Here is a 26,126-nt window from a genome sequence, read left to right as displayed (position 1 = left end):
TATGTAGCTTATCTTTTATCATAACTAAGGAAAACTATAATTATAACTATCTGTCTTCAACTCCATCAAAGACCACAGAAGGATAATATATAAACACTAGGATTGACAGAGACATCTTACTGCCTGGACAGTCACCCGAAGTTCCTCTGTAACGTTGGGGCATCCATCTTCAGCCCATAGGCCACAATGTGTCTGGAACACTTCTCAGCAAAGCAGGAAATTTCAAACTGTCCATCTGCGTTGGCAGTCTGTCAGTCATTTTTCTTTGTCCTGCAGAAAGTCTCGTAGACTCTTCATCAAGCAGGAACCCTGTAAGACTGAGTTCAGTAGTCACTTTCCTGTGGGTCCTGCATGTCCAGATGATACAACAACAGTCAAACAATCTAGGCAAGAGCAGTTTCTTGCCCAAATGGCTAATCTTGCCATGTTGAAAGCAAATTCCATAACAAGTTTCTTCGATGCCCATCTTCCTCTCAGACGTAATTGGTGCTGCCAGGAGCAGACATTTCTCATTGTCAAGACAAACCCTAAACCATTTTAAATGCCATGTTCTGAAGGTCTTTGAGAGGTTTGAAGACTGTCTATCTATCTCAAATATATTTCTGTATATCTAGAACACCTAACTTACCTAACTATAAATTCTATTATAAGTAACTATCTATAGTCTGTATTCAATTATGCATTCCGTTGTAAAAGATCAGTATAAGCACAATACTTAATCAAGAGGAGAAATATAAGCATCACAAAATTGACCTTGAATTTGTATCAATAAATTAAAAATAATACCCATACCATAATTCCCCTTTTTACCATTAAAAGGAGATTGGCTGTGATCATTAGCCAATTATAAACAATCCCATTTAAATGAAAACAAAGAGTTATAAACAAGATGGGAATTGGGACGTCGCTCATTCCAAACTGCTTCCTGCTGGAAGGGGGCGCCGTTCATACCATGGGAATCATGACAAAACTCAGAAACCTGTATAAGTCCATATTTTCAGGGTCTGTAAAGCTGCATCATCTTAGCTGTCTCAATAGTTGGAACACCTGGTCCACTGCTTCCGGGGGTCTTGGTTTGTCGAACCACAGAAACATGGAAGGAATCCTTAGCTTTTCATTTTCTGTAGAAACATAAATAAAAACTCCTTTTCCAAGTAACATATCCTTATACTTAAATTTTGAAGTCAAGGCATTTTCAAAAGATAGAAGTTGGATTAATTCAGCAGCATTTATAATCAAGTGTACTTTAGCAGCTGTTCCTTCCTTAGCAATCAAAAAACTGAAAAACATAATAGCGTACAGTATCCAGACTCTCTGTGTATTTTCCATCTTTACGTGGCTTATTTATTTATCTATTATTACTTTATTTATTTTACTTTTATTTATTTTTCTTTGAGACAGGATTTCTCTTTGGAAATCTGCCTGCCTCTGCCTCTGCCTCTGGAGTAAATCCTACCAGCATGCGCCACCACAACGCCGGCTTTTGTATTTATTTACCACTTTGTCGTTTCATTTTCTCTCTCAATCTCACGTATATTTTTAAACACACTGTAAACCTTTAGAAGTTTTTCTTTATCCAAGTCTGACTTTACTGTAAATCTTTATGTTTTTCTGGCCACGTGTCTTATCTGTAAAACCGTGGCTGTTTTAAACTGCCGTTTCAAGATGGCGGGCATAAGCGTGATTTCAGCTTACCGCCTCAGTCCATGTTGACATCCAGCAAAAGCTGCCACTTCCAGCTGTACGTACACACTTTTCAATCGTTAGCAGAGTCTCTTAAAACAACCTTGCTGGGTTTTTTTTTTCTTTTTATGCCGAGTCAGGAAGACTCCGGTAAGCAAGCCGCGTGAATCTCGGCTTGTCGCTAGCAAAACAGAGCACACCTGAGAAAAATGCTGCTACCAAAAATCTGTGCTTCTCTCCGTTCTTCTGTTTCTAAAATTCCTTTAAAGCTTTTGTTATTTTGCGTGGAAATTCATGATCCCACTCCTGATCAACCATTATGTTAAGAGAAGCTTTTTCTTTTGCTAGCCGCTTTGGTTTATCCCCGCCAGTCGCCTGGGCTCTGCCGCGCCAGCCTGGTTCTAGATCCGCACGAGTCCCAAATAAACACACAGGAGGCTATATTAATTATGAAGCTGTTGGCCTTGCTTGTTTCTAACTGGCTAGCTCTGACTTAAGTAATTACCCCATAATTGTTAATCTAAGTATGTTTCTTACCAGGAGAATAGTTCCAGGCTTCCTACCCCAATGGCGGTTACATCTCGAACTCTCTCCTTTCTCCTTCCCAGAATCCTCCTGGACTCCTAGCCCCACCTATCTAGATTCCTATTGGCCAGACAGTACTTTATTAACATAAGACTTCCCCAACATTGAGGGATGTTGTACTTTATAGATTTTTCTGGGGATTTCCTAGTGGGGACTCTCGTGCCCCTGTGACTTCTTTGAGATAGAGCACCCATCCAGGACAGTGGGATAGATTTGAGCTGAAAGACAAAATTAGCCCTCTGTGAGCCTCTGTTCTCTGCCCCTTCCAGCTTGTGAGAGTAAAGGTTTTTGAGCTGGTTTGCCTGAGCCAGGGGATTCTGAGATTCCCCACAGTGTTCCCTATTGGCAAGAGGAGACGAGAGTTCAATCTTGGATGGTCTCCTTGCCGTAGCTGGGCTACTGGGCCTGGGCCTCTGGTTGGGGAAGGGAAGAATGTACCTGTGAGGGACTTTGGCCTAGTTGAGGATATGACATTTTATACTGACCAAGTGCTGGAGGACCTGGAGCTCTGGGCAGGCCTCAGCAGCTCGATTCTCGGGCAGTGCAGTAGGCTTTTCTGAGTGTTAGTCTGAATTCCTCCTTCGTTATACCCATCTCCCGGTCTTGACTATTTCCTCCTCTTCAGGTGTTTGCTGGCAGCCAGTTTGTTCCTCCTGCACTGTTTGCCAGCCCAGAATGGCAGGAGTATGCAATCTGCCCCTTTAGTTTTGTGCCCAGTGCCTGGCCTGGCTCAGTCCCCATCTCCTTAGGCTTACACGCAGGGTCTCTTGCTGTCTGTGCGTCCTTCTTCTCTGTGGGGTTGAAGGTCACAACTATTACCTGTTAAATTTTGCCAGGAGTTTGTGAGACTAGCAAAAGGCAGGCATGCATTGTCAAGCTTACCACACACATGGAGGACTGAGGCCAAATCAGAAAGGTGTGACTTGCATAAAGATACATAGCTGTGTAGCAAAGGCTACAGATTATGTAGCTGAGGGTGACCCGACCTTTCTGTGTGACAAGAGCAGGAATTGCAGATGTGTGCTAGCACTCTGTGCTGGGTTGTTTTGTTTCTCTCTCATGTTGGCTACAAAATGTCAGTTCTGGGTTAGGTTGGTGACTCAGTTGGTGAAGGGTCTGCAATGTAAACCTGAGGACTTGAGGTTGGATCCCAGCATCCATGTTTTTGTTTTTGTTTTTAAAGCCAGGAGTAGTTGCACCACCTATAACTTTAGTGTGTGTATTGTGTGTGTGTGTGCAGGGGGGGGGTCTTCAATTCTTTTTTGTTTTTTGTTTTTTTGTTTTGTTTTGTTTTTGAGACAGGATTTCTCTGTATTGTTTTGGAGCCTGTCCTGGAACTCGCTCTGTAGACCAGGCTGGCCTCGAACTCACAGAGATCCGCCTGCCTCTGCCTCCCGAGTGCTGGGATTAAAGGCGTGTGCCACCAATGCCTGGCATGGTTCTTCAATTCTAAGGCACCTACTAGGATGATGATACTACAGCCTTAATAAGGGAAGGCAAGGGGGCTCAAAAGCATGCCTGGACCCCACTCTGAACAACTCTGAGGTCACCTGTACCTAGGCTCTCTGATGTATTTGTTGGAAATCCCTGTCATAATCTAGATGATAAAGTCTGTTTGCTGAGAGCCATCATAAATGGATTGAGGCCCTATGTCCTCACTCTGAGACAGCTGAGAGCATCAATGTCAGCCACTATGAGTGTCATTTTTTTCAAGGAGCTTAGAGCTTAGGACAGATCCAGGAACAGGAGTCATCCTTGAGGCTGGGCATGGAGACATGGAAGGCCCCTTTCTCCCCCAAACCTGGACTTTCTCACCTGGAGCTGAGGCTCAGAAGCAGTGCAAGGAGAAGGTCCCTGTGCGCCTACTCATAGCAGCCAGTGTTGGCGATTTCCAGCAGTGGGAAGGTGACAACTTAGCAACCAGACGCCTTCCCCAGTAGGTCTCAGCATATCATCAGCTCCTCCGTGAAGAGCTGAAGTCGGCGAGAGCTGAAAGCTGTGTGAACCGGGCCTCTGCCCTGCCCCATCTCCTGGGGATGGACTAATATGGAAAAGCGGGGCACAGGGTTGGTACTAGAGGTACCAGATGGCACCGGCTGCCCTTGGACTCAGAAGGAAAAGTCTATGCTTGCTTACTCACTCAGTCTCCACCGTCTCTGGCTGTCTCTTTCTAAGCAGGATCTTGCTCTGTAGCCCCTGCTGGTCTAGAACTCGCTGTGTACACCACACTGGCCTTGGGTTTTCAGTGATCTCTCTATGACAGTGGTTCTCAACCTGTGGGGCTTAGCCCCTTTGAGTGTTGAATGACCCTTTCACGGGGTTGCATCAGATATCCTGCATATCAGACATTTACATTATAATTTATAATGGTAGCAAAATTACAGCTATGAAGTAGCATCAGAAATAACTTTATGGTTGGGGGTCACCACAACATGAGCAACTGTATTAAAGGGTCGCAGCATTAGGAAGGTTTCGAAGCCATGCTCCAAGGCATTAAGGTTGCAGGTATATGCTACCACACCTTGTGTAACCAAAACTTTGATGATCTCTGCAGGAAAGATGACACAGTGACCGAGCAAGGGCCCCAACTCTAGCCTCCTCCATTCCTTCACTGTGCTGCTTTCTGTCTCTACTTCCTAGGGACATGGGTGTGGAGGGAGGGATGGCATTGCTTGTCTTAAGTCTTCTGGTCCTAGCATGGATGCAGACATCTTCAGATTTCTATTAGCATAGTTACCATGGGCTGACCTTCTCAAAAGTCATTACTAAATATAAAAGGAGAACAAAAGAAAGCTAAAGATCGGGTGTTCACAGAATATGGCAGCCTGTCCCACAGAGTGCAAGTTTCCAGTTTGTGCCAAGAATTTGGATCCTGTTCTGATTTACACTGCCTGGAGACAGCCACCTATAGGGCCAGAATGCCCCGGCATGGCTGTTGGCTTCACCCTCTGGTCTAGGGCCAGTCTGTTTCCCTGTCTAGACACCCTCAGTCACCCATGCCACCAGTAACCCTGCCTCTGCCCTGCCTCCTCCTGTCTACCCCAGGGCTCATTTGCTTTGTGTGTGTGTGTGTGTGTGTGTGTGTGCGCGCGTGTGTGTGCATGTGTGTGTGCGCGCATGTGTGTGTGTGTGCGTGTGTGTGTGCGTGTGTGTGTGTGTGTGTGTATGTATGTGTGTGTGCGTGCGTGTGTGTGTGTGTGTGTGTGTGTGTGTGTGTGTGGTGTGTGTGTGTGCGTGTGTGTGGTGTGTGTGCGTGCGTGCGTGTGTGTGTGCGTGTGTGTGCGTGCGTGCGTGCGTGTGTGTGTGTGCGTGTGTGTGTGCGTGCGTGCGTGCGTGTGTGTGTGTGTGTGGTGTGTGCGTGCGTGCGTGTGTGTGTGTGGTGTGTGTGTGTGCGTGCGTGCGTGTGTGTGTGTGTGTGTGTGTGTGTGTGCGTGCGTGCGTGCGTGCGTGTGTGTGTGTGTGTGTGCGTGCGTGCGTGCGTGCGTGCGTGTGTGTGTGTGTGTGTGTGTGTGTGTGCTCCCCTTCCTTGGTCGGCTAGGGGATTAGCACTTACATGGCTGTGTCTTATTCTGAGTAAGCCTTCACTAAACCGACTCTTGACACAGTGCTCAAGGCCTGAGTAAACCCACAAGCTGCCAAACTAAAGGGCTGGTGGTTCTTCAGCATCTGATCTTGGCAGGAACTGTAGAAGTCTCCCCACCTGGTTCCTTCCTCCCACTGGGCCACAAGAATAGAAACTGATAAGACGCTGGCTTGGTTGATGAAAGTATATTGGGTGGGTTAGCAGAAGGAATTTTTTTTTTAGATTTGGTGGGGAAAAGTACTTTGAAGTCATATGTTCTTGATGAAGGAAGTAGATAATAGGCTGACCACAAAGCTAGGTTTCCAGGCTGCAGCACTGTTCCCTGCTTTCGCTTGGCTGAGGCCCAAGAGCTGGACAGGTTTCCAGAGCCCAGACTGCTACCCAAAAGCATGCAGTACCTACTACAAGCCAGATGTCCAGATGGGGTCTCAAGAAATCCGGAGAAACTCTGCCTCCAGGAAATGTGAAAACAGGAATGATTTTTTTAAGGTTAAGTTTTATAGATGTTTACATTTGTAATCCAACAGTTGGAGGTCTGAGGCAGGAGGATCATAAGTTTGAGGACACCCAGACTATATAGCAAGATCCTGTGCCAAAAAGAGGAGTGTGGTGTAGGGAAGATGTTACATTGTCAGGAGCAGGCTGCTGTCCTCATCCTGATGCTCACGTTAGAGCCCTTCAAAGTGGGGTCCTCCCCTTTCCCTTCCTTCCCCCCATCCTCTCCCCCACTTTGAGACAGGGTCTTATTCTGGCTGGCCTGGAATATGTTATATAGATCAGGATGGTTTCAAACTGGTAGAGATCTGCTTACCTCTGTGCTGGAATTAAAGGCATGAACCACCACACATGGTTAGGCTGCTGCTCCTGCTGCTGCTGCTTGAGGATTTTATGTATTTTATGTATATGAATGTTTTGTCTGCATGTATGCACCATGTGAGTGCAGTACTCAAGGAGGCCACAAGAGGAGAGTGGCTGCCTTGGAACTGGTGGTACAGAAGGTTGTGAACAGCGTGTGGGTGCTGGGAGCTGATCTTGGGCCCTCTGCAAGAGCAGCAAGTGCTGTTAACCCCAGAACCATCTCTCTCATGATCCTGTTTGATGTGATACATTTTTGTGAATATATATATAGGCATATAAAATAGGCATACAAATCAAACATTTACTGATGATAAATCATAAAGAATATTTGACATTTTTATTGGTTTAAAAGAAAAATTTAAATTTAGAGAGAGAGAGAGAGAGAGAGAGAGAGAGAGAGAGAGAGAGAGAGAAAAGGAACTTTGTGGAGTTAGTTCTCTCCTCCCACCTTTCTGTCCGTTCCAAAGTGTGAGCTCAAGTTGTCACTGCGGCGTTCATGGCAGACTTTCACTACAAGCACTTTTACCCACGGAGTCATCTTGCTGGTCCTTTTTGGCTTTTGGAGACAGAGTCTCATGTATCCTCAAACTAGCTATATAGCTGAGGACAACTGCGAACTCCTGATCTCCTTCCTCTGGCTTCTAAGCACTGGGATTGCATGCTGAACTTGGACTATCATCTGATGCTGCCTGGTCTCAGATGCAAAGCATCCTACCTAGGACATTTCACCTGAATGGCATGGCTGAGCCGTGGATATGGAAGATGCCATATAGAAGCCATTGGGGGTGTGGTACGTTACTGGGACTGATGACAGAGAACCCAGTTCTCACCTTTTTTTTTGTTTTGTTTTGTTTTGTTATCTGTCTTTGTAGCCCTTGCTGGCCTGGCATTTGCTCTGTAGTCCAGTTTAGCTTTGAACTCTTGGCAAGCCTCCCGTGATACAGAGTGCTGGGATTAGAAGTGTCTTGCTTTCATCTCAAAAGTGTGACCCTGGAACTAGCTAGACTGCTCCTGCCTGACCTTTGGCCACTGGGCTGAGGCTACTGCACACTGAGCCTTTTGGGAACTTGTGTCCCAAGAGGGCTTTTAGTAGTCTCAAGGGCTGTAGTTGGTCCAGTGTGTCCCAACTTTAGACGAAGCCTATCCCAAAGAGGCCTGGGATCCTGTTTAGTCAAACGTCCATGGAAACTCCTCAGACTCTGGCTTGTATCTTTCTTTTCCAGGGAAGCAGTCCATGTGACTTCTTGGGCCTGATAGGTTGGTCTTTGGGTTGATTTTCTGGTTTGTAGTCTATAGAGAATGTAGGGGTAGGTGTTGACTTTCTATGTTGTGTACTTCAGCTTCAGGCCTGGGCTGAAGCCTGGCTGGATTTTTGAGCTGTAGAAAGCATCCTGGAGGACTTCAGGAACATAGATTCTGCTGCCTAGATATGTACTGGCTAGAGTTATATGTGCCTGAGTCCAGAACTTTGCCATCAGCCATGGCTGGGGTCAAGCAGGCCCTAGCCTTTCCCAATACTCACGGGTACCACACTCCTGTAATACTAGCACTTGCGAGATGGAGGCAGGAGGAGCAAGAGTTTAAGATTATCTTCAGCTGCATAGTGAGTTAGAGACCGCCTGGGCAACATAAGACCCAGTTTCCAAAACATAACAAAACCAGGAACTGGAGAGAGAGTTTAGCTGTTAAGATGTCAACTTAACAACCACTCATAACTCCAGTTCCAAGGGATATGATGCCCTCCTCTGGCCTCCTCAGACACTGTATAGACACTTCTCTCTCTCTCTCTCTCTCTCTCTCTCTCTCTCTCTCTCTCTCTCTCTCTCTCTCTCTCTCTCTCTCTCTCTCTCTCTCTCACACACACACATAATTTTTTTGAAAACTGACCCAAGCCAGGCAGTGGTGGCACATACCTTTAATCCCAGCACTCAAGAGGCAGAAGCTGGTGAATCTCTGTGAGTTTGAGGCCAGCCTGGTCTACAAATTGAGTTCCAGGGCAGCCAGAACTGTTATACAGAGAAACCCTGTCTCAAAAAAAAATTCCTAAATCAAAACCAAACCAAACAAGCAAGAACCCCACCCAACAAAAACGATATAGGAATGCTTGGTTTTTTTTCGGGACTGGGTTTCTCTGTGTATCTCTGGCTGTCTTTGAACCCTGGAACTCTATATAGACCAGGTTGGTCTTGAACTCACAGAGATCTACCTGCTTCTGCCTCTTCATTCACCAATACACCTGGTGATTTAGGAATCCTTTGGTGTTGGTAGGGTTGAAAACCAGGAAGATATCTTCCTGCCTCATCTACCATTTTTTTCTGAATCATCCTGGCTGGATTGGGCTATTTTAGGAGAGCAATTGCCTTTAGGAGAACAAAGGCCCTAACTACTGGCTCTTCCTTCCTTGACTGCATGTTCTTTCTGAGAATTGTGGTGTGGGAACCCTGTAACCATGTGGTTCCTGACCTGTGGGTGCACGGGCTGGAGAACAGCCAGTTAAATAGGCAAGAAACAGCCTGCCCGGCTGGTGGTGACCTCTTCTCTCCCATCATGGGTGTTAGAATGTGGTCAGATTGATTCTCTCTGTGTCTATCTGGACCTAACCCATGATGGCCAACAATCCTCTTACCTCTGCCTCCTAAGCACTAGGATTTGGGGGCTTAAATCCACACCTAACTCATTCTTCGACCCTTCTTTTAATCTTCCAAAACCAGGAGACAGAGTCTGTGTGTGTTTGGGAAGGGAGGAGTTAGGGAGGATTGGCCCGACTAGTTGTTAAACAGAGCCAGGATGGGGATAGAGCATTGCCTTTACCCCCAAGGAGTACCCTCTCTTCCTCCTGAAGCCGTGGCTCTGTCCCCAGCACCAGGGTTCCACAGGGGTTTATTTCTTTGAGATAAGCCATGGGAACACATCACCAGCTCCGTGAAGAGAGTGAGACCCCGAGTGCCAGTCTTGAAGATGGCTTGTCCCTTGGTCAGCCTGTGGCAGGGCTGCCCTCCTGGAGGAAGCCTGACTAGTAAGAGCTAAGGAGTTCTTAAAACAGAGCAAACCCACTGCTCTGCTCCTGGGTAGAAGAGGCTGGCCTCATTGCAGTCAGAGAGCAGCCACTTAGCTTTGTGGAGGGAGTAGTGATGTGGCTTAGCAGAGAGGGACATGCTAGGGCAGGCTGGCTGTCAGTCCCTTCCTGAATGATCGCACCTTCTTTTTTCCCCTGTGAGTCAGAGCATTCTCTAGGTGGTCGGGAAGCAGAGGGAAGAGTTTTTCTACGGCTCTTCACTAGGCATCCATAGTGTGGCTAAGATCAGTCATGAAGTGACCAACAGCCATCAAACCCTGTCTAAAAGGAAGACAGAAAGCACCCTAGTCTCGTCTTGAAGAGGCTAAGTCAGGGGTATTGTCCCTTGAAGGTAGGAAGAGAGATAGCTCAATTGGGCGGTGAAAGCCACAAGTCTGGGCCATGCAAGCTCCTGTCTGACTTCCCTTCACACAGCATTTCTCCACCCTAATCTCCACTTCTCCACTTCCTCCAAAGCCTTGGCTTCTCTCCCTCGGTCTAAACCCTACCCTGAATATGTCCTGCCTCATTTGAGCTGGCTCTCTCTCTCTCTCTCTCTCTCTCTCTCTCTCTCTCTCTCTCTCTCTCTCTCTCTCTCTCTCTCTCTCTCTCTCTCTCTGTGTGTCTCTCTCTCTCTCTCGCTCTGTGTGTGTGTGTGTCTCTCTCTCTCTCTCTCGCTCTCTGTGTGTGTGTGTCTCTGTCTCTCTCTATGTGTCTCTCTCTGTTTCTCTCTGTCTCTGTGTCTCTCTCTGTCTTTCTTTCTCTCCCTCCCTCCCTCCCTCCCTCCCTCCTCTCTCTCCCTCTCTCTCTCTCTCTCTCTCTCTCTCTCTCTCTCTCTCTGTGTGTGTCTCTCTCTCTGTTTCTCTCTGTCTCTGTGTCTCTCTCTCTCTGTTTCTGTCTCTCTCTCTGTCTTTCTTTCTCTCCCTCCCTCCCTCTCTCTCTGTGTGTCTCTTTCTGTCTGTCTCTCTGTGTGTCTCTGTGTCTCTCTTTCTCTCTCTCCCCCCCCCCTCCTGCATTCAGGGCTTCTATGCATCTCTGCTTCTCATGTCTGAGCCTCAAGGAGAACCCTCCTGTCTTTCCTAGAATCCAACTGTTGACTTATGACAGGAGAGCCACAGGTGTGGGATGGGTCCTAGGGAGATGTTTAGAGACTGTTCTGTGTGGTTGGACGAAGTAGCAGCTGGATAAGAGGTGCACACAACACTTTTGTTTCATGTAGGAGTAAGGACCATCCAAGGCATGTCTGGCTCTGAGACCTCTGTGTACCTGGCACTGTGTGAGGTAGCAGTGACTGTGATTGGAGAGAGGGTGCTGGACCAGGACTGCTGCCCCTGGGGGAGACTGGTCTCAGTGTGGGAGTGCTGATGGGGTGGGGCGGTGGGGGGCACTACTTATATGCAAGGCTTATGCCTCAGCATGCTGTCAAGAGTTATGAGGCCAAGAATTACCCAAATGGAATGGGGGCCAGGTGAACTGTGGTCCTCAGCTTGCACACCCGGGAGGAAGGTTGGTGTGCTGGGATCCTTTTGCTTCTAATCTTTTCTGGATGCCATGAAAAGGTTGCCAGTCTCACCTTATAGATGAGGACATACATCAGAGAGGTCTGATGGTTAACAGGTGACCAGTGGCAATGCCAGAATGTGAATCCACATTTGGCTAGGTACTTAGTTATTTTCGGAGGCTATGTGTTTATGTTAGTAGAGGAGCGATCTTTTTTACTTCTAGCTACTCAAGAGACTGAGGCAGAAGGATCATAAGTTTGAGGTATTCCTAGGCAACTTAGTGAAACCTGTCATAATTTTTTCATAAGCATACAAAAAAAAAAGCTGGTAAGCCGGGCGTTGGTGGCGCTCGCCTTTAATCCCAGCACTCAGGAGGAGGTAGAGGCAAGCAGATCTCTGTGAGTTTGAGGCCAGCCTGGTCTACAGAGAGAGTTCCAGGACAGCCTCCAAAACAATACAGAGAAACCCTGTCTCGAAAAACAACAACAACAAAAAGCTGGTAATTATAGCTAAGTGGTAAAGTACTTGGCTAGCATTTGTTACTCTCTAGTACTGAATGATTAAAAAAATTAGAGAAAACTCTTCTATATTCTGGGGACAGATGAGTATGGGGCAGAATATAATTAACATCTCTATCTGCATACTTAAAAAATATTTCAGCTGGACATGCTGGTCTGTGCCTGTGATCCTAGGATTTCAAGATTCTCCTTGGCTACATAGTGAGTTCTAGGCCAACATGAGACTTTGTTTCAACAACAAAAAAGGGATGAGTATAGTTAGAGGACTTATCCATCTCTTGGAGGACTTAACCCATCTTGAAGTCCTAGCACTTTTGGAAGTAGAGGCAGGAGGCTCAGAAGTTCAAGAGCTAGTTCAAGGTGAACCTGGGGCCCAAAATAAAGTTTCAAAACAATTTTCATAACCAGTGTTCTTTCTGAGTTGTATAGCTTAAGGTTACTTATACAGAGATGATGGTTAGGCAAACATTTATTGATTCTAATATTTCTATGTGTGTGGGTGTTTTGCTTGTGTGTCTGTCTGTGTACCACATGTGTGTTGTGCTGAGACTGAAAGAGGATTTCAGATCTCCTGGAACTGGATTTACAGAGTGTGTGAGAAGCCATCTGGGTGCTGGGAACCGAACCCAAGTCCTCTGAAAGAGCAGCCAGTGCTCTTAACCAGGTAGCTATCTTTCCAGCCCCCTTAATGCCAATTTTATATAGGACTATACTAGACCATAGAGTAGAGCAGAGATGATGCTTTAAATAATACAATCTCTATGCCTTGAAATTAATTAATATATTTAATTTTGAGACCATCTCACTGTAGCCCAAGCTGGTCTGGATCTGACTACAGTTCAGGTTGTAGATTTTATACTAAGTGAGAGAAGTAGACACATTTATGTTTTTATTTAGTTCCAGTGTAGACTCTTTTTTAATAAATGTGGGCCAGATACTGCTTGTGATTCAAATGAGTTCATATCCCAAGAGGGTAGGGTATGATTGGAAATGAGCCTGTTTTTTGGATCTCTGGATGCTGTTTATGATCATGAGTCTGACCTTGGCCTCATGTAGAAGATAATGAGTAAAGTCTGAAGTGTCACGTGGGCATACCACAGGGCTGGAAAAGACATGGTTTGCAGAAACAAAAAGGACTGAGGGCAGACCCTCCGGAATACACAGAGAGAAACAGGTTAAAAACAGAAGGAAAGCCGGGCGTTGGTGGCACACGCCTTTAATCCCAGCACTCGGGAGGCAGAGGCAGGCGGATCTCTGTGAGTTCGAGGCCAGCCTGGTCTACAAGAGCTAGTTCCAGGGCAGCCTCCAAAGCCACAGAGAAACCCTGTCTTGAAAAACCAAAAACCAAAAAAAAAAAAAAAAAAAAAAACAGAAGGAAATAGAGAGGTCCAGAGAGACTGGGAAGATGGAAGAGTCCAGATAGTGGTCAGCAGCATCTAACCGAAGTCATCTGAAAGAGTGAAGGGTGAAGGCAGTGTCACCGGAGCTGGTGTCAGCACCTAGCAGCCCGGCTCAGCTCTGCATCCTCATTAGCCAGTTCAAACAGAAAAAGGAGGGTCATTCAGTGTGACCACATCGGACAAGAGGTCCACTGATCTTTCCACCAGGTCTGTCCTGCGTTCCTGTTGTGAGGTTTATGGAAAGCTATGAAATTCAGTCAAGTTGTCCTGTCCATCATTGTCTGAGCTTCTTTCTCCAGAGGTAGTCTGACAAGTTGTCAGCATTGTAGGAAATGTCTTTCTGGGAGACAAGTTTCCACCCTGGCTAGCGTCAGACTTCTTGAAGCCTTTTTCCTTCTCCCTGTAGGAGATTCCCAAGGGTAATTCCAACCTCTTGGGGTGACTTGTTTCAAAAATCTGATTACCAAAGTAAGGAACACAAGTGTTTTCCCCTTTTAAAAAAGACTTATTTTACTTTAAAAACTCTCTCTCTGTGTGTGTGTGTGTGTGTGTGTACATACATGCGCATACAGGTGCCTGCATAATCCAGAAGAGAAGGTCAGATGCCCTGAAGCATGTGAAAAGCAAGCTTCCTTTTCTCTCTGGACAGTTTTCTACTTGAAGTGGTACAATGTCTGGAGCGTAGCAGCCATTCACAGCTATAGAGTAAAACACCCTACACTCCAAAGATGGATACACACCCTGACTGTAGGCTTAGTTTCCATACTTCTCATTATTACCTAACTCAATTCTATTTGCAGGCTTGGGATGGAAACCAGGATGCCAGACACACCAAGTAGGCTTCCTACCACTGAACCACAGCCCCAGCCACAACTATGAGTACATAATCATTCTCAAAATCATACTCTCTGTGTCTCCGCCCCCTTCCTTCCTGTATCTCCCAAAACTGACTCAAATACCTAGGTGCAAGAAGTTATCCCACTTCAGTCTCCAGAAGAGCTGGGACTATGCATAGGCCATAATACATGGCATGGCATCTGAAAAAATATTTTTTACATTTATCTATTGGAGGGAGAGGGCAGCCATGCCACAGTAGATGTATAGAGCTCAGAGGCCAACTTGTGGACTTTTGGGAGTTGAGTCTCTCCTTCCATCTTGCTGGGTCTGGGGTTGACCTCAGGTTGTCAGATCTGGCAAGAACCACCTTTACCTGCAGAACCATCTCATTAACCTGGGTAGTATCGATTTCTGTACTAACTGTTGGTATCAGCAACCTGTTCTTCCTCTACAGGTCTGCCTGCCTTCCCTCCCTCCCTCCCTCCCTCCCTCCCTCCCTCCCTCCCTCCCTCCCTCCCTCCCTCCCTCCCTCCCTCCCTCTCTCCCTCCCTCTCTCTCTCTCTCTCTCTCTCTCTCTCTCTCTCTCTCCCTCTCTCTCTCTCTCTGTCTCTCTCTCTCTCTTTCTCTGTCTGTCTCTCTCATCCTTTTTTCTTTTTATTTTTTTCAGCTTGAGATAGAATCTCACTGTGTAGCCCCAGGCTGGGCTTGAATTTACAGCAGTCTTCCTGTCTCAGCCTAAGTGCTGGGATTACAGATGTGAGCAGTCATGTGTGGCTTGGAGGCTGTCTTCTTGGAGCAGCTCAGCTCTGTCTCCTAAGTAAGCCCCCGAAAGCCAGCCACTCACAAACAGTAGTCAGCAGCTTGCTTTTCCAGACTCAGGCCAGCAGGCCTGGGGCTTTAACCCTGCTTCTTCTCTGTGTTCCTGACCGGTTCTTACCTGGCCAATGCTTAGCCACTGTGCTTGTGGTGAGGGGAAGGGGAGTTACTGATTTTAGAATTTTATCTTTTTATGACTGCTGTGCTTACAGTATAAGTTTACAGTGCCATCTTGATGGGATGCGTTGGATTGAGCTATTCATATCAGGGAACTGGGGATCACTGCCAATGCCTGTCTCTTGGGAAGGAATATCAAGCCATCGCTAATAAGACTGATAGAACTGCAGCCAGCACTGAGGGAAACAGACTGACAGGCCTGGAGCAAGCTGATGGCAAGCACTAGGCAATGCTGCTATCCTATTCCCACCCTCGCCTTTAGTTCAGGTCACAGCAGATAGGGACAGGGTGTGCTGCTGCGACAACCGGGATCTTTCAGATAAGAACCGAACAAGATAATACACTGCCAAGAGCAACTTCATAGCACCTGACGATTTCAGACTCTCACCTGGTCAGAGATAACTATCGGCCATGTGGATGCTCTTGAAGAAAGGCACATTTAGCTGTCTGCCAAGGCCAAGTCTAACTTTTTTTTTTTTTCCTGAGACAGGGTTTCTCTGTGGCTTTGGAGGCTGTCCTGGAACTTGCTCTGTAGACCAGTTTGGCCTTGAACTCACAGAAATCCACCTGCTTCTGCCTCCTGAGTGCTGGGATAAAAGGTGTGTGCCACCACTGCCTGGCCCAAATAAATACATAAAGGCAAGAAGGCAATCCTACTGCAACTGACATGCCTGGAAGGAATGAGGACATTCTAATAGATGCTTGTGGGGGGCTGAAAAGGTGGCTCGCTGAGGCAGAGGGTGTACTTTTCTTGCAGAGGACCCGAGTTCCATTCACAGACAGCCCTGGGAGTCATCGCCTTCATTCTTTAACTTAAATTGGTCTGTCTTTACACTAGTATCTGATTTAAAGAAAGAAGAGGCTGGCTACGGTTGGCTTTAATTAGTCTGGCTTCATGTGTTGGGCCTTAGCTTCCTAAACCGGATCAGGATACTGTTGGCAGGAAAGGAAAAAAAGCCACTGCCAGTGGGTAACTGGCACCATCTGCCACAGATGGCAAAACATGCAAGCAAAAGTCCAGAGACAGACAGACAGACACCGAGAGAGAATGAGAGTGTGTGGAGGCTAGAGGAAAACCCCAGGCGCCATCTCCTTTGTTTTTTGAGGTAGCATCTCTCATACATCAAGAGGCTCAGGAATTGTCTTCCCCAGCACCGGGATTACAAGTATTTGCCATTGCACCAGCGTTTTCATTAATATGGTTTCTGGAACTCAAGCTCAGGTCCCCATCCTTGCACCCGAAGCACTTTACTGACTGGGTAACCTTCTCAGCTTCCAAAATGGATTTTTAATTGGAAAAAAAGGGGGGAATTCTAACTTGTTAAGTGCATTTGTCAAAGAGGAATGGAGTGGAGTAAGGCAGGGAATTGAATTGACGGGTCACACCAAGTTTCCATCATTTTCTAGAAAATAACTCCAGTGAAGAGCTGCGTTTCATCAGAAAAATGTAGGTGTGCTGACAATTTAAAAAGAAGAATCCAACTTTTAAACCAGAAGAGGAAAAAGTGGTGTGGGTGGGAGGGACAATATATCAGCCCACTGAAAATTAAGAAAACAAAGAAACTAAACAAAAGATAGTAGAGAAAACACAAAGTAAGAAAAAAGAGTATGAATAAATATGTAAGCACAGTGGACGGCGGGAGGGAGAAACAAGGAGACCTGCGCTTGGTTCCCAGAAACCACATCTGGTAGCTTACAACCATCTGTAACCCCAGGTCCAGAGGTCTGACACCTTCTCCTGGCCTCCTTGGGCACCTGCTTACATGTGTACACACACATACACATAAATAATACAAAGCCTTTTAAAAATGAAAACAAAACCAGTGGGATATGGTGGCAAGAAGGTTAAGGGAAGCCAGACAGTGGTGGCCTTTAATCCTGGGCAGAGGCAGGCGGATCTCTGAGTTTGAGGCCAGCCTGGTCTACAGAGCAAGTTCTAGGATAGCCAGGGCTACACAGAAAAACCTGGTCTCAGAACACCCCCCCCCAAAAAAAGCAAAAACTGTAATAAGGGACTAGAGAGATGATGGCTCAGTAATTAAGAACACTTGTTGCTCTTGCAGATCTGGGTTCAGTTCCCATTACCTACATGGCAACTCATAACTGTCTGTAACTCCTGTTTCAGGGGATCTGATGCTGTCTCCTGGCCTCCACAGGCACCAGCCAATACACGCAGGCAAAATAGTCATAGAGGTAAACTAAATAAACAACCAACAATAGGTCTTGGCTAGATGAATCAGCAGGTAAAAGTGTTTTCACCCACACAGTGGAAGAAGAAATCCAACTCTTTGCAAGTTTCTCTCTGACCTTCACACTTGTACTGTGGCACATAGAAGTAAACGTAATTTAGGACAAAAACGAAGCATGGGTCAGCCAGAAGAGGGCGTCAGATCATCTAGAACTGGAGTTACAGATAGCTGTGAGCCACCATGTACATGCTGGGTATAGGACTCAGGTTTTTTTGAAGAGCAGCCAAGTGCTCTTAATTGCTGAGTCATCTCTCCAGCCCCAAGACAAAGCTTTTTAAGAACAACTTTGTAGAGTCGATTCTTTCTGTCTTTTCAGTGGGTTATAGTGATCACTTTTACCATAGAGCTTGCTTCACCCAGAAGGTGGGAGTTGGCTGCTGTAGTGTGTTGGCAGGAACCAATAGAAAAAGAGAATTTTCAATGGTATACCCAGTTGGTAGGAAAGTTTGGAAGGTTTATGGAGGAGGCAATGGTCTTGGGATTCACTTCTGTCTGGCTGACCTGGTTAGCTAGTCCTGGGATTTTTGATCAGGAATAGTAAAATGAGAAGCCACCCCCAGAAGTGCCTGGAGTTCTTAGTGCACCCTGATGTTTGAGTAGTAGGCTGATTTGCTGTCCTCAGGAGGAGGCTTTAGGAGATGATACCCTCAGGCATGCTGGGAGTGGATGTATAGAGCTCTGCCCCTCCCCGACCCCCAGTGCCTTACTTTGACATTTCTTGTCTGTGCCAACCAAGGAAGTTGCAAATTGTGTTCAGCTGAGCCGATCTGAGGCTGTGCTGTGCTGTGTTCCACTGCTCTATTTCCGTAGCTGGTCTCCTTGGAGCTGACCGAGACGGACTCTGTAAGGACACTGTAGCCTACTGAGTGGCCCCTGCTGGCCCTCTTCCCAGTGCCCTTTGCACTGTTTACCACAGTGCTGGCGAGGGCCTCCTGTGGGCCTTCAGTTTCGCTTTGTTTTGTGGGGGCCTCCTCTGACCATGCGTTCCCTGGCTATCAAAAGGGAGGCAGGCCGGTGGATCTACTCTTTCAGGCCTGACGTGCCTCAGCTTCCTGGGTGCTACTTTCTTAGCAGTCTGAGATTGGTTAGGTCTCATGGAAACGATTATTATATGGTCTCCCCAAATTTACAAAATTTGTGTCCTCAAACCTCTCTCTTTTTTTTTCTTTTTTTTTTTTTTTTGAGACAGGGTTTCTATGTGTAGCTTTGGAGCCTGTCCTGGAACTCACTCTTTAAATCAGGCTGGCCTCAAACTCACAGAGATCTGCATGCGTCTTCCTCCTGAGTGCTGGGATTAAAGGCGTGCACCACCACCACCCTGCTGGCCTCAAACCTCTTATAAAGTCATAGCAATGTAAAAGTTGGGCATGGACATACGTGCCTACACTCCCAGCATTTGAGGAGCTGAGGCAAGAGGGTTGCTACAAGTTCTGGACAGCCAGAGCTACGTAGTAAAACACTGGCTTTGGTTGGGGTGGGTGGGTACACCCCTCAACACACACGATATGTAGCTCATGCATTTCAAGTGAACATTTAAAACTCTTTCTCGCAATGTGTTTATTTGTGTGTGGGATGGGGTGCACACACTGGTGGAGGTCAAGAACAACTTCAGGGAGTTGGTTCTCAGAGTCTACCATGTGTCCCTGGACACCCGTGGTCAGGCTTGGTGTAAGCACCTTTACCTGCTGAGCCGGTTACTGGCCCAGTGTGGTAACATCTTATAGCCCAGTCTGGCTTTGAACTCTTTCAGTGTTGGGGTCACAGGTATGAACCACCACATACACTAGTACTTTCTAAAACCCAGAAATCTGCCTCAAATAGAACACTAACTGTATCAGTCTTTGCTGTTAAGTGGGGAAGAAGAAAACTTCGTCCAAATCCATGCGATTCTCCCTGCACTTCTAAAGCTCTTTTCCTGAGAAGGCGGGTTATCCCAGACAGCCCGTTTTGTGCCCAGAAACAATGAGCCATTCTCGAAACACTTAGTTAGACCAGCTATGAAGAGGTACAGCTGGGTCTGTACTCACGGTTCAGCAAGCATCATGGGCAACGCATTCTCCTGGATCTTGGATGGTCGATTGAAGCCCATGGCATAGACTCCCTGGAGAAGCTGGGGTTTCCTAGGAGGAAAGACAGAGATGAGATGGGTTTTAGATAAGATTTCGGTATGTAGCCCTGGCAGGTCTGGACTTGCTATTGTAGATCATAGTGACCTCGAACTCACAGAGATCCACTTGTCTCAGCTTCCTCTGTGCTGGGATTAAAAGTATATGCCATCCATACGAATGGATTTTGAGAGTCTATTCCACATGGAGGGATGCTCTCAGCCTGGACACATGTGGGAGGGCCTAGACCCTGCCTCAGATATGACAAACTTTGGATATCCCCCATGAAGAACCTCACCCTCCCTGGGGAGTGGAGTAGGGATTGGGTGGGGGAACTGGTGGGGCGCGGGGGGAGGAAGAGAGGGAGAGGGAGCTTGAATTGATATGTGAAGCAAGCTTGTTTCTAATTTAAATAAATAAATAAATATGCCATCATACCTAGCTTTGTTTTTAAGACTCCCCTCTCTTTTTTTTTTTTGGTTTTTCGAGACAGGGTTTCTCTGTGGCTTTGGAGGCTATCCTGGAACTCGCTTGGTAGTCCAGGCTGGTCTCGAACTTACAGAGATCCGCCTGCCTCTGCCTCCCGAGTGCTGGGATTAAAGGCGTGCGCCACCAACGCCCGGCTCAAGACTCCCCCTCTCTTTATGGAGTCCAGGCTAACCTGAAACTGTCCATGTAGCCCATGGTAGCCTTGAACTCATGATTCTCCTGCCTTTGCCTTTCAAGTGCTGAGACTACAGGCACATGCCACCACACCCATTTCTTCCATTTTATGTGAGGATATGCATGGACTTTCTGTGAGGAGAAAGTGTGGAGGAGAGGGATTTCAGTCAGGACATGAGGGGTTCACAAGTGGAAAGAAGACACGTAAGAGCCAGTGTCGGATGACCACTGGGGCTACAGTATGCGTCTAGAGGCTCTGCTGCCTCCACTGCTTCCTCCGCTTCCGTCCGTCTACCGCGTAAGCTTCAGCTGCCTGTAACAGGGTGGACGTGGGCTTCCAAAGCAGGAATTGCCTTGCTCATACCTAAACATATTGTTGAACTAGGGTCTTAGTTTTTGTTTTCTCTGTCCCTATCAAGGCAGTCCAATTACCTGATACTGATTATACTGATTTAAATCCCAAGGAGTCGGTGACATCTCTGGCAGAGACGTTTCCTCTGGAAGCTTCCTAGGCCATTTTGTCCAGCCCCACTCTTATGGCCATCCTCCCCCCTGAAGATCCTCATTCCCTCAGCCATCCATCCTACAAAGTCACTGCTTCCTAGGGCTACCTGCCCCGTGAATGGCTCCCTTCAGATCATAGAAGCTGGAAACAGGACTCTACAAAACTAAATTATTTTCCTTAGGTGTTGGGCATGGATATGGGCAAAGGGAGACCTAGAAGATACAATAGGTTGGTTTCTTATTTTCGACCTGTTTAGCCAAAGTTTGCTTTAAGGTGTAATTGTCATGACCCAGTGAACAGTTGAAGAAGCTCATTTAAGTCAGTGTTTGGGGTCTCCCTGAAGTCAATTCAGGGGCCTTGGATGAAGCATGTGAGCGAAGCTTTGGGTGTTTTGTTGTTGTTTAAGGCATGGGCTCATGTATCCCAGGCTGGACTCAACCTTGCTATCTAGTCAACAATGACCATGAACTTCTAGTCCTTCTGGTCTACCTCATGAGTGCTGGGACTATAGGTGTGTACCACCATGCCTCGTGCAGTCCTGCACATTGAACCCAGAGTTTCATGCACTCTAGTCAGAACCCTACCACCTGAGCCATATCTCCAGCCTGGTGGTGTTTCCCTTTCAGTTTTTTTGAGATGTTCTTATTTTGCCCAGGCTGTCTTCAAACTTGCTATGCAGGGGAGGCTGGTTGTCTTAGTCACTGCTCTGTTGCTGTAAACAGATATGACCAAGGCGACTCTTACACAAGAAAGGATTTAATTGGGGGCTCACTTAGTGTTTCAGAGGTTTAGCCATCCATTATCATCTACAGCAGGGAGCCTGACTGGGAGCATGACAGCATGCTCTGGAGTAGAAGCTAAGTGCTACATCCTGATCCACAGGCCAAGTGAGAGACACTGGGCTTGACATGGGCTTTTGAAACCTCAAAGCCTGCCCCCATTGACAGGCTTCCTCCAATAAGATCACACCTCCTAATCCTTCAAGTCCTTTCAAATAGTACCATTCCCTAGTGACTAAGCATCTGAATATAAGAGCCTATGTCAGCCATTATTTAAGGTACCACAATGGTATTAAACTCAAAAAATTCTCCTGCATTTATGTCCCAAGAGCTGGGGTTACAGGAATGTACCTTCGTGCCTGGCTTGAAGCTTCAAAAATATTTATTTATTTGTGTGTGTGTGTGTGTGTGTGTGTGTGTGTGTGTGTACATCAGAGGACAACTTTAGGCAGTCGGCTCTTTCCCTTCTACTATGTGGGTCCCAGGGATTGAATTCAGGTCAGCAGGCATGGAAGAAAGTGCTTTTACCTTCTGAGCTATCTCAGCACCTCTGCCCTTCCCTTTCTCCCATGAGCCTTTGCAGCTGCAGTGGCTTACAGGCTTCTTTCAGCACTCTGGCTCTTCTCAGGCTTTGGAGTCAGATCAGGTCTCAGAGCTCACTGCCATTCATAGGGTCACAGCCATCAGCAAGTACTTTCACATCTGTAAGCATCATTTTCCCAATCTAGAATAACATCTTCCCTGTTGTATTGTGCTAATATCCAGTCCTTGGTGGCTCTGGGGTTTAGTTTCACTGAAGCAATTTGAGCCATTACAAAATGAGGGACCTGGGGACTTTTTTTTAAAGACTTATTTATTTTTATTTTCTGAGTATGGGTGTTTTGTCCACATGTATGTCTGTGCATCTAGTGCATACCTGGTGCCCAAGGAGGCCAGAAGAGGGCAATGGATCCTCTAGAAATGGAGTTACAGATGATTGTGAGCTGCTGTCCTGTGACTGGTGGGAGCTGGACCGGGTTTCTGGAAAAGCAGACGGTACTATTGACCACTGAGCCGTCTCTCTAGACCACCCTTCTTAACTTGTTCCTCGTGTGTGCAATGGGGGTGGAAGATCAGAAGAAGACAACTTTGTAGAGAGTTCCAGGGATTGAATGAAGGCTGTCAGCTCGTGTGAGCTCTTTGCCGCTGAACCATCTTGCTCCTTCCTCAGATTCACTACTAAACAGCCCTCAGCCAGCTCCTTATCTTCCTGCTCCTTCCTTCTGAGGCTGCGGGCTGCTGTTCCAGCTGGCATCTTTTTTTAAACATAGATCCTCAGACAGCCTGCAGCTGTCAGCAGCAGCCAGAGAACCCTAGAATGTCTGACTGGAGCTTTCAACAAGGAAGAGTGAATGTGAGACCCAGGATCATGTCAGAACTTACTCTAGCTGGCAATTTGAAGAGAAGGTTTAAGGGATTCCCTTAGCATGGATTCAAGCTCCTTTTCCTCACGCCAGTACTCAAACAGCTCAGCAAATGGCCTCTTCTCCCTGTTGTCTGCCAGTACAGTGTGGAGCCTTGGGCTGTTGGACTCTTTTGTCCATACTACACAGATGAAGAAAATTGCCCATGGGCTTAGTTGGTGGTGGTTCCGAACCAGAAACCCGACTCCTGACGTGCTTTCCCTGAGCAGCAGAGCAGGAAGGATTGGTCATGGTTCACTGGACCAATCAGAAATGCTGCCTGTACAATTCACACCTGAAAGATCACGGACAAGTTCCTGCCAGCTTCCCATAGGCACTAGAAGTTCTCTGAGGGCATTATGTGGGGAGGCCATTATTCTCAGACCTTGCCTTCTTCTCTGGGCCGATTTCTCCTCAGTTTTGCCTGAGAGTAACTACACAAAGCTGGACAAGGCGTGTCAGCCCTTGCCATCAGACTCTGGGAAATTAGCTTACTCCTTGTTTATTTTCAGGCTAATTAGTGAAGATGCTGCACTAACTCAATCCTGCCGGACTGGGGGTTAGGCAAAGTAATGCTATCTCTGGACAGTTCCAGGAGAGAACCCTTTCTTTTTTCTACCCTTTTGTTAAGGAGTATGTATCTCCTTTACTGCTGGCCTTGTCTCCTCTGAGACCATGGGTGGGGCCTCTGTGTGTGTGTGTGTGTGTGTGTGTGTGTGTGTGTGTGTGTGTGTGTATGAATGAGAGAGAGACAGGCAGAGACAGAGACAGACAGAGAGGGTGAGTCTGTGTGTGCGGGGGTGGGGGGGTGGGGGGTGAGTACATGTGTATGTGTGAGAGACAGAGAGAGACTCTGTGTGTGTGTATGTGTGTGTTCCTGCTGTCTATATGCAATTCTTTTTCCTCTCTGAATTTCAGGGTCATGCTGTGGCAACCTGGCACCTAGCAGGTGAGGAAGAGCCTGACGGGATTACGGCTAGCAGGAGCCAAGGGCAGGACCACCTCACCCCAGAGGCAGGGGTGGGCAGGACAGCTGCCCTGCCGAGGCCGGCAGTCCCAGGGAAGTTGTCGGGAGCCTGGTGAGGAGCTCTTCAAGCTCTGCTGAACCACATGGCTTAGACACAGCACCTTCCTGAGCAGCAGCCGTTCCCAGCCCCAGAGGACCCCACAGGAGGAGTAGGTGCTTTGTGATCGGCTGTGCAGCTGCAGCTGGGGCTGCACTCACCAGGAGAGAGGACCAGCCCCGCTGATTGGAAGCATCAGAACAGAAGCTACAGAGAGGAAGGCCTTGGTTTTTGCAGCGGTTTCCTGATGCCCAGAAAGATTATTGGTTTTCTTTTTTGGCCTTGGGTGTGGCTCCTTTCCCCTGGCCAAATAGTCGGGCCAGGAGAGCCTGTGAGTGTGAAGAGGACTCTTGCATGGAATGCAGGCCCCCTGAAGCCAGTGTGCTCTCTGCCGTGATCAGGGTTCCAGGACTTCCCCACTGCAGGGGAGGAGGGGCTGCCTCAGTGTCTGCTCATGAGCCACAAGGACCCCGACTGTTCCAGACTGGACCTTTTCAAGCCACCAAAGAGGGGGATCCCTGGAGCTGGCAGCCAGCAGTCACAAGGGACTAGAGGGCTGGGATGGACTGACCTCTGCCTTGACAGGGTGGCAGAAGAAGCAGAGCCTTTGTGGCCCAGCTAGTGACTGAGAGATCTGATGAAGCCTTAAGCAGAGGCTCCCGTGGCTCAGGGACGGGGGGAGGGAGGGGGGCTACTCCTGTAGACGTGCTTTCTCCTTGTTTGAGGGAGGGTGTGGCAAGAGTCCCCTGCCACACCTCGTGCCCCTATGCCCTTTACACGTGCTGCCAAAACAAGCAGGCTGCACCGTGGCTGGCCCCACAGTGGGCTGGGAAAGGATTGGCCACGGTGACAGCCGCCCCCGTGGCCAGCACGATGAAGTGCTCCCTGCGGGTGTGGTTCCTCTCTGTGGCCTTCCTGCTGGTGTTCATCATGTCCCTGCTCTTTACCTACTCACACCACAGCATGGCCACCTTGCCCTACCTGGACTCGGGGGCCCTAGGTGGAACACACCGGGTGAAGCTGGTGCCAGGGTATACGGGACTACAGCGCCTTGGCAAGGAGGGGCTTCCGGGGAAAAGTTGTGCCTGCAGCCGCTGCATGGGTGATGCTGGTACCTCTGACTGGTTTGACAGCCACTTTGACAGCAACATCTCACCTGTCTGGACCAGAGATAACATGAATCTCCCCCCAGATGTCCAGAGGTGGTGGATGGTAAGAACTGTGGCCCCTTCTGCTGCCTTCTTTCCAGAATCGGTTCGTTTTGGAGCCGCTCTGACAGCCCCCTTTTGGGCTTCGGCTGTCTGTGTCATGACTCCCAGCACCCTAACAGAGTGGGAAGCCCATCTGGTCTGAGCCGTATACCTGGGTCACAGCTTGCTGACAGGCAGAGTGAGCTTTGACCTGGAAGGAGAGAGAACTACTATTTGTGGTGCTTGTAGGAGCCTAGCCTGACGCCTAAAAATGCTGTTGGCCTACGGCAACAGCAGTCCGAGTGAGAAAGTGAGTGAGGACCTGAAGGCCATGCCATAGATAGAGGCTTTCTGCTAGCCAGCACCCCACAGTTGCAGCAGCTGCTACCCTGCCAGCAAGAGACTCGTGCTGCTCCCTCCTCCAACTTCTTTTTTGAAAATTATTGTTATTTACGGTGCGTGCATGCCTGCGTGTGTGTGTGTGCATACACATGTGATGTAGTGGTTGGTGTATGGGTGGCAGAGTGCACATCTGGAGGTCAGAGGACAACTTTGTGGAGTTGGTGCTTTCTTCTACCTTTCCATGGGTCCCAGGGATTGAACTCAGATTGCCGGGCTGTGCAGTGAGCTCCATTCCTCACTCACTCATCTTGCCTGCCTTCCTCCAGCCTCTCATTAGACTCCAGAAGCCTGGTTTCGTGTGCACAGTGTATATGCCTGCTTTTGACAATTAAAAAAAATTGGTATGTGAATAGATGTTCTCTGTGCATGTATTTCTATGTACCACTTGTGTACCTGGTGCCCTCAGAGGCCAGAAGAGGGCTTTGGATTCTCTGAAACTGGAGCTACAGATATTTGTGAGCCACCATGTGGGTGCTGGAAATTGAACCTGGGTCCTTTGGAAGAGCAGCCAGTGCTCTTAACTACAGAGCCATCTCTGTAGCCCTTTAGATGTGCTGTGCATGTTTTATGTGTTTGTGAGGACATGTAGGGTTATGTTTGTGGAAGCCAGAGGTTGTGACTACCTTATTTTTGTTGTTGTTGTTGTTCATTTTTGAGGCAGGTCTCCCTGTGTAGCTCTGGCTGTTCTGGAATTCACTATGTAGACCAGACTG

At 47.7% G+C, this 26,126-nt stretch overlaps 1 protein-coding gene across 1 annotated transcript in view; it reads left to right on the top strand.

Moving 5' to 3' along the window:
- St3gal2 (ST3 beta-galactoside alpha-2,3-sialyltransferase 2) overlaps positions 1 to 26,126 on the top strand; it is a 53,278-nt gene that overhangs the window by 15,015 nt on the left and 12,137 nt on the right. The window contains exon 2 of the mRNA XM_040736875.1: positions 23,676 to 25,033. Within this exon, the coding sequence (XP_040592809.1) occupies positions 24,695 to 25,033 (339 nt within the window). The 5' untranslated portion in view covers positions 23,676 to 24,694. The remainder of the gene's footprint in view (positions 1 to 23,675; positions 25,034 to 26,126) is intronic.

This window comes from Mesocricetus auratus, unplaced genomic scaffold (assembly GCF_017639785.1).
Source record: "Mesocricetus auratus isolate SY011 unplaced genomic scaffold, BCM_Maur_2.0 Super-Scaffold_6723, whole genome shotgun sequence".
In the NCBI taxonomy this organism is placed as follows: domain Eukaryota; kingdom Metazoa; phylum Chordata; class Mammalia; order Rodentia; family Cricetidae; genus Mesocricetus; species Mesocricetus auratus.
Note: the sequence above shows the minus strand (reverse complement) of the source record. Positions and strands in the feature narration are given on the sequence as shown.